The sequence below is a fragment of the Rhinatrema bivittatum genome, chromosome 1 (assembly GCF_901001135.1).
Source record: "Rhinatrema bivittatum chromosome 1, aRhiBiv1.1, whole genome shotgun sequence".
In the NCBI taxonomy this organism is placed as follows: Eukaryota; Metazoa; Chordata; class Amphibia; order Gymnophiona; family Rhinatrematidae; genus Rhinatrema; species Rhinatrema bivittatum.
In genome coordinates this window covers 693811388-693823928 of record NC_042615.1, presented here as the reverse complement: position 1 = coordinate 693823928, position 12541 = coordinate 693811388, and the positions used below count along the sequence as shown (strand labels likewise).

Genomic DNA, 12541 nt, shown 5'->3' with positions numbered 1-12541 from the left:
TTGGGACCCTTACTGTTCAATATATTTATGAATGATCTGGAAAGAAATACGACGAGTGAGATAATCAAATTTGCAGATGACACAAAATTGTGCAGAGTAGTTAAATCACAAGCAGATTGTGATAAATTGCAGGAAGACCTTGTGAGACTGGAAAATTGGGCATCCAAATGGCAGATGAAATTTAATGTGGATAAGTGCAAGGTGATGCATATAGGGAAAAATAACCCATGCTATAATTACACGATGTTGGGTTCCATATTAGGTGCTACAACCCAAGAAAGAGATCTAGGTGTCATAGTGGATAACACATTGAAATCGTCGGTTCAGTGTGCTGCGGCAGTCAAAAAAGCAAACAGAATGTTGGGAATTATTAGAAAAGGAATGATGAATAAAACGGAAAATGTCATAATGCCTTGTATCGCTCCATGGTGAGACCGCACCTTGAATACTGTGTACAATTCTGGTTGCCGCATCTCAAAAAAGATATAATTGCGATGGAGAAGGTACAGAGAAGGGCTACCAAAATGATAAGGGGAATGGAACAACTCCCCTATGAGGAAAGACTAAAGAGGTTAGGACTTTTCAGCTTGGAGAAGAGACGACTGAGGGGGGATATGATAGAGGTGTTTAAAATCATGAGAGGTCTAGAACGGGTAGATGTGAATCGGTTATTTACTCTTTCGGCTAGTAGAAGGACTAGGGGACACTCCATGAAGTTAGCATGGGGCACATTTAAAACTAATCGGAGAAAGTTCTTTTTTACTCAACGCACAATTAAACTCTGGAATTTGTTGCCAGAGAATGTGGTTCGTGCAGTTAGTATAGCTGTGTTTAAAAAAGGATTGGATAAGTTCTTGGAGGAGAAGTCCATTACCTGCTATTAAGTTCACTTAGAGAATAGCCACTGCCATTAGCAATGGTTACATGGAATAGACTTAGTTTTTGGGTACTTGCCAGGTTCTTATGGCCTGGATTGGCCACTGTTGGAAACAGGATGCTGGGCTTGATGGACCCTTGGTCTGACCCAGTATGGCATTTTCTTATGTTCTTATGTTGCTGCGTTCTGCATATCATTAGTTTGGTGCATTGGACATTAAAGCCAATTTTAAGAATGGTTAGTACATAGATCCCGCTGTGAGTCTCAAAATGTTTACTTCTTCAGGACCATATGGTCGTTCTGCTGTTGTGTTTCTATAAACAATTTTACTATTCACACATTTATTTAAAAATCACTATGCAATTAAGACATTTAAATAATCTCATACTGTTTATAGAGATTATAGGGGCAAGTTTTGCAGTTTCAAAGTGCATGGAAACTTTGCCTATGGTCTTTCTATCAGTTTTCAAAGTAAAAATATGCATGTGCTTTTACTTTAAAATGTGCCCAGGTGAAAAATACCCACAGGGGTTTGCACCAGATTTTTCTGTGAATACTTATTCCAACCAGAAGTGTGTGTGTGTAGTTTTCTCCTCCGAACCCCTCCCTTATAATGCTATTTAGTTTCTGTGAAACCAAATGTATTGTTTGTATTTTGTTAATTTTGTTTTTATTATGTATGTATATCATGTATATCACCTAGGCCTTTCAGTGTTAGGCGATTAATAAATTTTAATAAATGAAATGAAAGTACACATGGAACAGCTTCATTATTTAACATCTATATGTTACCCTTATGTCACTTACTGTCTGGACTCGGGCTAACCTATTGTTAAGCCTATACGCATATGACATCCAGATCTTATTACCAATTCAGGATACCGTTGAAAAAGCATGCGAAACATTGATCACTTTCAAATACATTGCCAAACAATTACACTCTCAAATGAAGCTGGTATTAAATACTGGAAAAAACTGAAATCATTTTATTATTTATTTATTTAAAAGTTTTTTATATACCGCACAATGAGGCAGGAATCCGACCGTCTAGGCGGTTTACAGTAAAACATTCATAATACCACAACGAAAAAGCATTAAAATACATCGCATTTACGTTAAGTTTAGTCTTAAGGACAGTGCAAATTCAAAGATATAGAATAATTATTATCGTGTATTAAAAGCGCTTGTAATTTGTAAATAGATAGGTTTTCAGTATTTTCTTGAATTCTTTGGAATTTGCCATTAAATGGATTTGTTCAGAAATTAGAAAGGAAAATATCCCCCAAATGCTCAAGGTTGATATCTCTACAAGATAACACTAATTTCAAGCTGGCCGAACATATTAGGGATTTAGGAGTCATAACCGATCCAGAATTATGTCTTAAAAAACATATTTAGACTAAAGTAAGGGAGGGTTACTCTAAACTAATGACACTGAAACGCCTGAAACCCCTTTTCTCGCAAAGTGATTTTTGCACAGTCCTGCAAGCATTAATATTTGCAAATACTGACTATTGCAATTCATTATTTTTAGGTCTCCTCACCTCTTCCATTCGACCTCTTCAGGTCCTGTAAAATGCAGCAGCAAGAATTTTAACTGGCAAAAGGAAAAGAGACCATATTACCCCTATCCTGATTGACTTACACTGGTTACCCATTGAATCACGGGTGAAATTCAAAACACTCTGCATTTTGCATAAACTTATTCATGGTGAGCAAGAAGACTGGCTAAACACAGTTATTAGATTGCACGTTCCTCAAAGAAATCTGCGTTCTGCGAATAAGGGCTTACTATCCTTACCCTCTGTTCATTCTGCACATCTGAATCAAGTTAGGGAGAGAACATTATCACTAGCAGGACCCAAACTCTGGAACACGTTACCAACGATTCTGAGATGTGAGATCGATTTTAAAAAGTTTAATCGTGAATTAAAAACCTGGCTTTTCAGCAAAGCATATATAGAGTGATTTAGTGAGCTTCTATCCCTTTTTTTATGCCTTTTAGTGTATTATTCTAGTACGAATGTATTTTTTTAAATGAATATTTCATTAATTTTCTTATTATTTATTTGAATTTTTAATGTATATTTTTAGGGTTTAGTTTTATGTTCAATTTTAGTTATTATTTACAACGGTTGTTATTTTATGTATAGGAGTTTTATGACTGCATTTGTGATTGTTTTATTGTGTTATATCTTGTGAACCATTACGATGGCTTGTATTAGTGACGGTATATAAAACCTAATAAATAAATAAAATAGTTTTGTTTATGAGGGTAAAAATACTCTTACCTGTGGAAATCCCTTTGAAAACTGCTCTTCATAATTCTTACACAACCACTCCTAAACATACATATAGCCTACAAACAATGGGCCTGATTTACTAAGGCTTTTCTCCCATTCTATGTCTACGGGAAAAATACATGTAAATGAGGGCCAATGTTTGCTAAAATGCTTACATGTAAAAAGTCAACATCTTACATTTGAGTTGCTCTCCTCAGCAGCTATAGGCTTGTTGATGCTATTCACAAACTTGTTCACATGCTCAAAGTGCTTGGTCATTTCTGTTGCCAAAACCATGTCGATTATAGCCTGGCGTAGTGTTCGATATTGGGTTCTACAAAAGAAGAAATAATCATTTGATCTGTGGACCCAACATAACTAGGAAAGGATGCATGAAAGACAGAAAAGATACAACTCAGGACACAATGGTAGTACAAACTATAAGTGAGTACATTCTCAGGGGCAAGTCAAAAAATAAACAATATAGCACTCTAGCTAGCCCTCATTTAACTGCCCCTACATTTCTTATGGGAAAAGTGCCAGCCATATCCCTCTCTTGCACCCCCTCCCCCATCCATATCACTCATCAACTTTGAAAAATGGGAAATTTTGATGTCCCTTCTCCTCCTCACCCCAAGAACTATCTTCGCACGAAGCATAGATCATCAAATCATGGTAATTAAAGCTGAAATATAGTGTATTTGTGGGCTGCGATAAAAAGATGGGCATGGTTGGGAAATTAATGATATTTCATTTTGCATATGTAATTATTGCAACACGCTAATACGTCATGCATCATTTTATGCGTTGTACGTTATTTTCTTTGTTTATATATACCGGCTTCCTGCAGCAGACTCTGAGGGTGTGTCAGATGTTGGAGAGTGAGGGAAGGAGGTGAATTGGTTAAAGTTTAGCAGGTGTTTTTTTCTTGAGTAACTGAGTAAGTTGTCCTGTTTAGTGTTCTCATCTGTTTCCCTTTGTCTCATCTTTATTTGTGTGTGGAAGTTTTTGTGTGTTTATCTGTTTGACTGCCTGTTCCTTTGTGTGGAAGAGTGGGTGAGTGGTAGAGGAGAGGAGTGGTGAGGAAATGAATGGTAGAGGAGTGGTGGAGGGTATAGAGAGGAGTGGTGAGAAAAAAGGTTTGGATAAGTTCTTGGAGGAGAAATCCATTAACTGCTATTAATCAAGTTGACTTAGGGAATGGCCTCTGCTATTACTAGCATCAGTAACATGGGATCTTCTTGGTGTTTGGGTACTTGCCAGGTTCTTGTGGCTTGGTTTGGCCTCTGTTGGATACTGGGCTTGATGGACCCTTGGTCTGACCCAGCATGGCAATTTCTTATGTTCTTATGTTCATAGATAAACAAATGACTTCTATACGAAAGTTCAAGATAATTTGTTTCAAGGGGAAACTATTCATACTAAGAAGTTAGAAAATGTGGAAAACGCTTTAAGATATTTAAATCTTAGATTTGTGAATTTTCCTATTCTGTTGGGAATCCTAGCTGCGGGCTGCCACAGCCGGGTCCCTCTTCCCTTACCGGCAGACGCTGGCGTCAGCTTCAGTCCTCTCCGCTCCTATACAGGCCACTCCAGGGCCTTGCCATGGCTTACTCCCCATGAGGGAGACGCCGCCAGTCTCCTCATGGACTCCTCCCCCTTAGGCGCACGTGCGCGGCCAAACCCGATTCTTAAAGGGGCTGCAGTAGGAAGCCTCGGCCCGGCCCCAAATTGGATGTCATCAGCTGGGGCCTATTTAAGGCCATGTCAGGCACCCTTTCCTTGCCTTGGCAACAGGTCAGCTCGTGAGAGTAGCTAGTTGCTTGTTTCTGAGTTCCAGCCTCTGATCCTGTGTTCCTGCTTGTTCCAGCCTCTGTTCCTGTGTTCCTGCTTGTTCCAGTACCTATTCCTGAGTTTCTGCTCCTGTGGTTCCGCTCCTTCTCCTGTTCCTGCCTTCGGTTGTCTCCTCAGTTCTGACTTCAGCCTGGTATCTTGATTCTTCTGTCTTCTGTCCGTCCTGACCTTTGGCGTGTTCTCTGGCTCCTGCTTGTCTTCTCTGCCTGCCCCGAATTCTGGTCTCGTTTAACGTGTTGCACCTGCCCGCCTCAACTCCTGGACCGTCTTCGTTCTTCTGGACCTCCACCAGCCTCGACTCGGACTGCTTACTGGATTTACCTCTGCCAGGAGACCTCCGCCTAAGTCCTGCCGGCCCCGGCACCCAAGGGCTCAACCTGCGAGGAATGAGGGCTGGTATAGGTGAAACTCCTGACAGGTCTCCTGGTCCTGCACAGCCTCCCAGCTATGAGAACCACTAGAGGGCCTCCCCTCAGTGGATTCACCAGCTCTTGAGCTGGCTCCACAGTTTCAACATATTGTGTCTGTTTTTCCACCTGGCGACTTTTAAAAAAATTCTTGGAGATTTAAAAACTTTCTACTGAAGCTATTCCACCAGTCGCCAAGGCTTTCTTTCATTCGCAGGAGATGTCAGGGGAAGATGTGTAGCCAAGGAATTCCTTTGGATCTAATGAAATTCTTTGAAAATTCTTCTGAACTGCATGTGGCAAACAGAGGAACACTTTTGGTCTTCTTTGTTTTCTCTCAAGAACGGGACTCCATCTTAAGATTATTTTTTCATAACCGAACAGCATTATTCTTCGGTCAAAACGTTTAGGTAAACCCAGACATTACGCATGAAACTCAAGAATATAGGAAAAAGTTTCTCTCTATACATTAGGAAGTTATGGCTATTAGTGCTCAGTTTGATCTTCAGCACCCATGTAAATGTATGGTGAAACATTCTTCTAGGAAATACTTATTTTTTGAGCCCTCTCAATTAAGATTTTTTTTTCAATCTCATGCAGAAAATGGCTAATTTTTTTTTTGTAGCTATAGGTGTTAATTATATTTGATGTTGTTTCCTCTCAGATTTATACCTTTTAACTATTACTTTTGTCTCGTTCCATATCTTTTGTCGTCCCCCCCCCCCATTTCTTCTTTATTTTTATTAACATTTGAGAGGTAGATATTTTCTTTATCTCCCTTATTAATATTATTAGGGAGCATATTATGTGATATTGTTCTTTAGTTTTGTCTCTCATATTACCATACAAGCCTTCTTGTGTTGTCAACTTAAATTTTATTAACAATAAAGTTTAAAATTAAAAAAAATTGTATATCAGGGCTTCTGAAAATCAGACCTGTTAGATATACTTTCACAACAGGGATAAGTACCACTGTTCTAGATGAGGCCACTAATTCCCAGTTCAGATGAACTGCTGCTCCGGTCATTTTCTATATAATCATCCAATATTTTGGAATAATCATTGACAATTAAATCTCTGGTTCTTGACAGGCCCTAGTCTTTCCTCAGTCCAAAATTCTGCTTTTCTGAATTTCAGGATGTAGGGTACAGGCTATATCTATAGCCGTAGGCACTCATTCTTTTACCACTGCAATACTATCCAATGAGAAGAGGGAGCCTGCCATTGTTAAGCCTACAAATTTCTCTTCAACCACAGAAAAAAACAGAGTGCAATAATCTATGGTGCCTGAGACACCATGATAGATTTCTTCTGAACCTCAGTTTTGTGCTTGGTCATGTGACATTTCAGAATCTAATAACTCCAATCGAGTACCTACCAGGTCATTTAAGGGCAATTTGAAGATAAAACATAATTAAGCATAACAATGCTTGCTAATAAATGTATTTCGATAGCTAGCAATATTTCTACAAGATTTTATATTTATCACTATGATTGTTTGCATTTTATGTGCATTCCAGCTACAACTAATATATTATATATTTATTTCCTTTTATCTACAGTCCACATCTACCATAGACATTTCTATTTGTGTATGGTTCTACAACACACAGTTGTCATTAGTTTGAAACATATGAATCTTAAAGAAGGGAACTCCAAGACTAAGGTTTGCAAAGGATTATGTAAATCAACTCTCAGAATAGCACCGACAATGAAATATCAGGTAATATTTATATGCCAATGAAAAAGGCCAACAGTGTTTTATCTGTGTTATTTTCTGTAGCCAAGGTGTTACCATATGCAATTCAACATACTTGGACTAAAGGTATTCAAAGTAATACTACCTTAAGTCTTATCCTGTGCAAACTGAATTATTGAATACAGAACAATAACTACAGTGATTAATGTTACTCTGCCATTGGGGCACTTAAGACCTCGTTTTCTAAAGTATCGCAGACCTGCGGAACTTTAGAAAAATGCGGTAAGGAGGAGCGGGGCCCAAAATGGGTGGGCGGTCCTGCGCTAGCTGGGCACGAAATAGGCAGCAAAAAGGCTCCTTACCTTTTCGCTGTCCGTGCCGTCCTCGCAGAGTCGGCCCCGGTGACGCCCCAACTCCTCTTCCGGGGCCGACTCCGTCCCGATGTAGGTAGCGCAGGCGTGCACTACCTTCGCTAGCTATCGCAGAAAGCCTGCGATAACCTTAGAAAATAAGGCCCTTAGTCAATGTTTTCAGAAAATTGCACTAATTATAAAGTTGCCATCAAAATGAATTCAGTGTTTCTTTCTTCTTGTACTTTCTGCAATCTTTACTGAATAGTATATAAAGATAATAATTATTTTCACAACAACTTGGGAAGAATCTAATTTTATATCTAATGCCAACAATGGATTTTATCCTCAGATAGCATTTTACTATACCATGAGAAAACAATTTTCCATTTTAAGGACCATTTCATATTCTGTCAACCATCCAGAGCTAGCATTACATTGCCAAGGACCCTTGTTGAGTTGAGAAGGGAAATAAAGAAGGGGGAAACCCCCAGGTAGTTGCGAATGAAGACTGATGGGCTCACAGCCCAAAAGAGGCCATTCCCAGTTGAGATGGAAACCCAAAGGAGCAGGAGGAAATGGCTGAGCCAAAATGAAAATTAAATCAGTCCCAGAGCTTCCAAATTTTAAATATGCAAATATTTTTATTCATCAAATCGGCAACTCCATTGCTCAAAAGGTACAGAATTTATTCAACACAGGGTCCCCCGACACGGACCCGTGTTTCGCCAAATGCGGCTGCGTCGGGGGGAACAGTATATTCTTTGTGGCATTCAAACTTTAAATTTCTGCGTCTTAGGCGGCAGTTTCGGCAAGGAGAGCCTAAGACGCTGAAATTTAAAGTTTGAATGCCACAAAGAATATACTGTTCCCCCCCGACGCAGCCGCGTTTGGCGAAACACGGGTCCGTGTCGGGGGACCCTGTGTTGAATAAATTCTGTACCTTTTGAGCAATGGAGTTGCCGATTTGATGAATAAAAATATTTGCATATTTAAAATTTGGAAGCTCTGGGACTGATTTAATTTTCCTGCATCTCTGTGGTGACTTAAATATTGATTGTGGAGAGCAGTACTCGCTCCTTTGGACGTTTATGAGCCAAAATGAAAAACATGAATTTATTTATTTATTTAAGAGCTTTTATATACCGATGTTCATGTACTGGTACATATCACGTCGGTTTACATAGAACCAAAGTTGGAAATTACATCGAACAAGAAAATTAGAAAATTAGAAAAATTACATCGAACAAGAAAATTGAGAAACAAGATAATTACATTGAGTAAGAGGGTGCAAAGAACAGGGCTAACTTCGTGAGAACTTATAGATAAAGCTGAGGAAGACTTAAAATTTAAAATATTACAAATAACAAAAATAACAGTCAACAAAATTTAAAATGTAAAATTATGAAATTATTATAAATAACAAATAGCGGACAACAAACTCGGAGTTATGACCGACTTAATAAGCATGAGTGCAAATTAAAGTACTGCTAACAGGAAATTTATGTATACGGCATCAGACATCTGGTGTAATGGGGTAAGAAATGCGTGAATCAATCCCAAAGGGAGAGACCTTTAAGTGAAGGCTTTTGTAAAAAGCCAAGTTTTGAGCTTCTTTTTGAATGTTCGACTACAGGTTTCTAGACGAAGGTCCGTCTAGAAGTTGAATGAATCACTGTTTTTGAATGGGAGTTGAATGAATCACTGGAATGAATCACTGTAGGAACATTGCTTTGGGGCAAGATTACTTTGGCAATTTAATTCTTGAAGCACCCAGGAAACAAGCTCCTTAACCTCATTTAAGGGTGCCACTAATAAAACCCGTTTCTGTCTACTCTTTTTGCTTTTTCGTAAATTGCCAAGCTTTTTTAAGGTCAGGAACTGTGCTAATGGTCACAAAGTTGCACACAAATAAGTACCCTTACTTTTTGTTGAACTTGAGATTTAAAAAACACATTAAAAAAAATCTTATTGAATAAACGTTGTTTCTCAAATGTTTCCTGTAGAATCATTATTTTGTATGAAAAATGACATTGACCCCATTAAGTTCATTCTTCAAACACCCCATGGTCCAGTAATTATTTATAGTAATCCAAAAGAAAGCCAAAAAAGCCCTGCAGCACTTCAGCCGCATACATACTACAGATTTTTAAAAAATACTGAAAAAGTGACCCAAGCAAAGGTCTATACCAAGTTTATAAATTACAATCATCATAAATCCAGTGGGAGCACTGAGAGGAGAGGATCACCTTACTGGTGGCTGAAAGGAATCAGTAAGTTTTTGCTTGGGAAATTTTCTTACTGACTTCGTTCCAAGACTTGGAACTTCGTTCCAAGTCTTGGAACGAAGTTAACTATTTGGGAATATTATTTAGTGTGTTTGTGCTTTTAATAGTCAGTAAGGCAGCTAATAAGTAGTTAGTGTGTTTTTTAATAGTCTGTAAGGCAGCTAATAAGCAGAAGTTAACAGTGTTTGTATATTAAAAAAAAAAAAAAGTAGCCAGAAGCTAGAAATAAGCTAGGAGCTAGGAGCACTCACCTTGGAAAGGTATTAAGGTAGTGTGATTTGGTTTGATTAGGTACCAACATTTGTTAATCAAGAGAGCAGTGAGTCACTCTGGCTGACTAACTGAAGTTAGACTGTAAGCCTAAAGTGATCTGACCTTATGTGGCTGGCTCACTGTCTAGTTACCAGGATATCTTCTACAGTTGTGTGGGTAACACTCCGTCTAGAAAAATATAACAACTTTCAGTGTGTTGCAATGCAGCTGAACTGAGCACCCATCACAGTTACTATTGTGTGTGGTGTCCTGCTACTGTGGAACACACTGAAAGCATGTGAGTCTTGCTTGCATCAAAAACAGCTGTGTATATGCTATATGGCCACTGTTGGAAACAGGATGCTGGGTTTGATGGACCTTTGGTCTGACCCAGTATGGCATTCCTTATGTTCTTATCCATCCCAAAGAGTGGCTTGTTGTTGGCTCATGAAGTGATCAGCTGATAACACTTTCTCTTGACTTAATGCTATACACAGAGCTTATGATTGAGTCTATCAGCACACTTGCCTTGATCTATGTATCCACAAAATATAAAATGGACAACCACCATAGGAGACACATCCTATAGGATAACATCTCTACTATGTTGTCCACAAGTCATGGCAGCCATGCAGACAAGTAAGGGCCTCAAAACTGACAAGACCTGAAAGGTCGCGCCTCTGCTTGGAAAATGATCATTCTGATAGCATGTCTCCCCAGCTTATGTGCTTTAAGGGTGGCCACATATAGGATAAGAACTGTAACTGCTACTAGCAATAAAAAAAAAAAAAACTACTCTGCAGATTTTATATGTACCTTGTGAAGGAGTATACAAAAGACTTCCTCAAACCACCTTAAATCACAGGCTAGAGCCATCTGCCCCAGTTCGCCTTAAGGCTCAGATCTGCAAAGTATTCCCGGTGTGCGCACATGGACGAGTCGGCATGCCCATGTTATAAAATCGGGTAGCCACGCGCACATGCACGCCGGATTTTATAATCTGCGCGTGCGGCATGCGCAAGGGGGGTGTACTTTCGCAAACTCCACGTGGCGACGCAATCAGGCCTTCCCCAGTTCCCTAACCTAACCTTCCTTCCCCTTCCCCTCTCCTCCCCACCCCCAAAAACTAACCTACCTTGGCTCAATTTTTTTTGTTTTATTACTTGCTGCTCTTTGGGAGCAAAAGTAATTTAGCGGCGTGCACTTCCCCCAGGACAGCGACTAATGGCTGCTGTCCCGGCCGCCCTCTGTCCCGCCCCGCCCAGAACATGCCCCTGGCCCCACTCCTTCAAAGAGGACCGGGACTTGTGTGCGTACTGGGGTTTACACGCGTGGCCGGGCCCCTTTGAAAATTCGCCTGGCACGCGCAAGGCCCGGCCACGTGCGTAAACCCCGGGGTTTATGCGCGCAGGCCTTCTAAAATCCGGATGTAAGTTACTACAACTAGAAAGATATCTAAGCTCTAAAGCACATTATCACATTTCCTCTAAGACTATGGAAAAATATTAGGATTTGCAATTGTACTTGTTTGTATCTTTGGTAAAAGATTCTGCCTTTCCATGAGAAGGACTTTTTTTATTTATCAACAGGTTAGCTATAAAATACAGAAAAATGAATTTGGGAATTTTGAGGATATCACTTTCATCAGTGATAGAAAACAGTAATTTAACAATCTCAGAGAGTCTGCACTCAGAAACCAAGAATAATGGAAACATATTATGGGCCAAAATAAGAAAAAGTCACAAGGATACTTCAGAGTTCCCGATCCCTATCTGTTGTTTTGACTGAGAAGAGACCATGGGTCATGTCAGATAGAACTTGAAGGCACTATAAATCACTTTCCTAGCCCAAACACAATCAGGTCAATTTTCAGAAAGCTGCTCAGTGGCAAAGATAACTGTGCAATTTTAGTCAGTTATCTTTAGCTGAATTCTCTGCCCACACCTAATTAGCTGGATTTAGTCCTGCTCTTTACGGCTAAATTTAACCAGTTAGTTCTGAATCACTGGGTTGACCAGCTAAGTTGTGGAATCACCCAAGGAACGCCTTCAGGATGTTCCCTTTTTTAGAACAGCAAAATGTCTGCCCCCTAGGAATATAAGTGCATAGATTTAGCTAGTTAGCAGGGAGGGAATTTTCAAAATTAAAGGTTTATCTGGCTAACTTTCGGGCCGATACAGTACAGAGTGCTCCGATGGAGCGCACTGTTAGTCTGCATTTGGACGCACGTTTTGGACACACTAGCTTTACCCCTTATTCAGTAAGGAGTAATAGTGCGTCCAAAACACGCGTCCAACCCCCCCGAACCTAATAGCGCCCGCAACATAGCAAATGCATGTCGATGGCCCTATTAGGTATTCCCGCGCGATTCAGAAAGAAAAATGTGCAGCCAAGCCGCACATTTTGCTTTCAGAAATTAGCACCTACCCAAAGCTAGGCGCTAATTTCTCTGGGCACCGGGAAAGTGCACAGAAAAGCAGTAAAAACTGCTTTTCTGTGCACCCTCCGACTTAGTATCATGGCGATATTAAG

General features: G+C 39.7%; 1 protein-coding gene across 2 annotated transcripts in view; it reads right to left on the bottom strand.

The window, feature by feature from the left end:
* Positions 1-12541, bottom strand: part of PDE8B (phosphodiesterase 8B) — a 382442-nt gene that overhangs the window by 15442 nt on the left and 354459 nt on the right. For both annotated transcript variants that reach the window (XM_029575379.1, XM_029575388.1), the window contains one exon: positions 3358-3493. In XM_029575379.1, coding sequence (XP_029431239.1) covers positions 3358-3493 — 136 coding nt within the window. The remainder of the gene's footprint in view (positions 1-3357; positions 3494-12541) is intronic.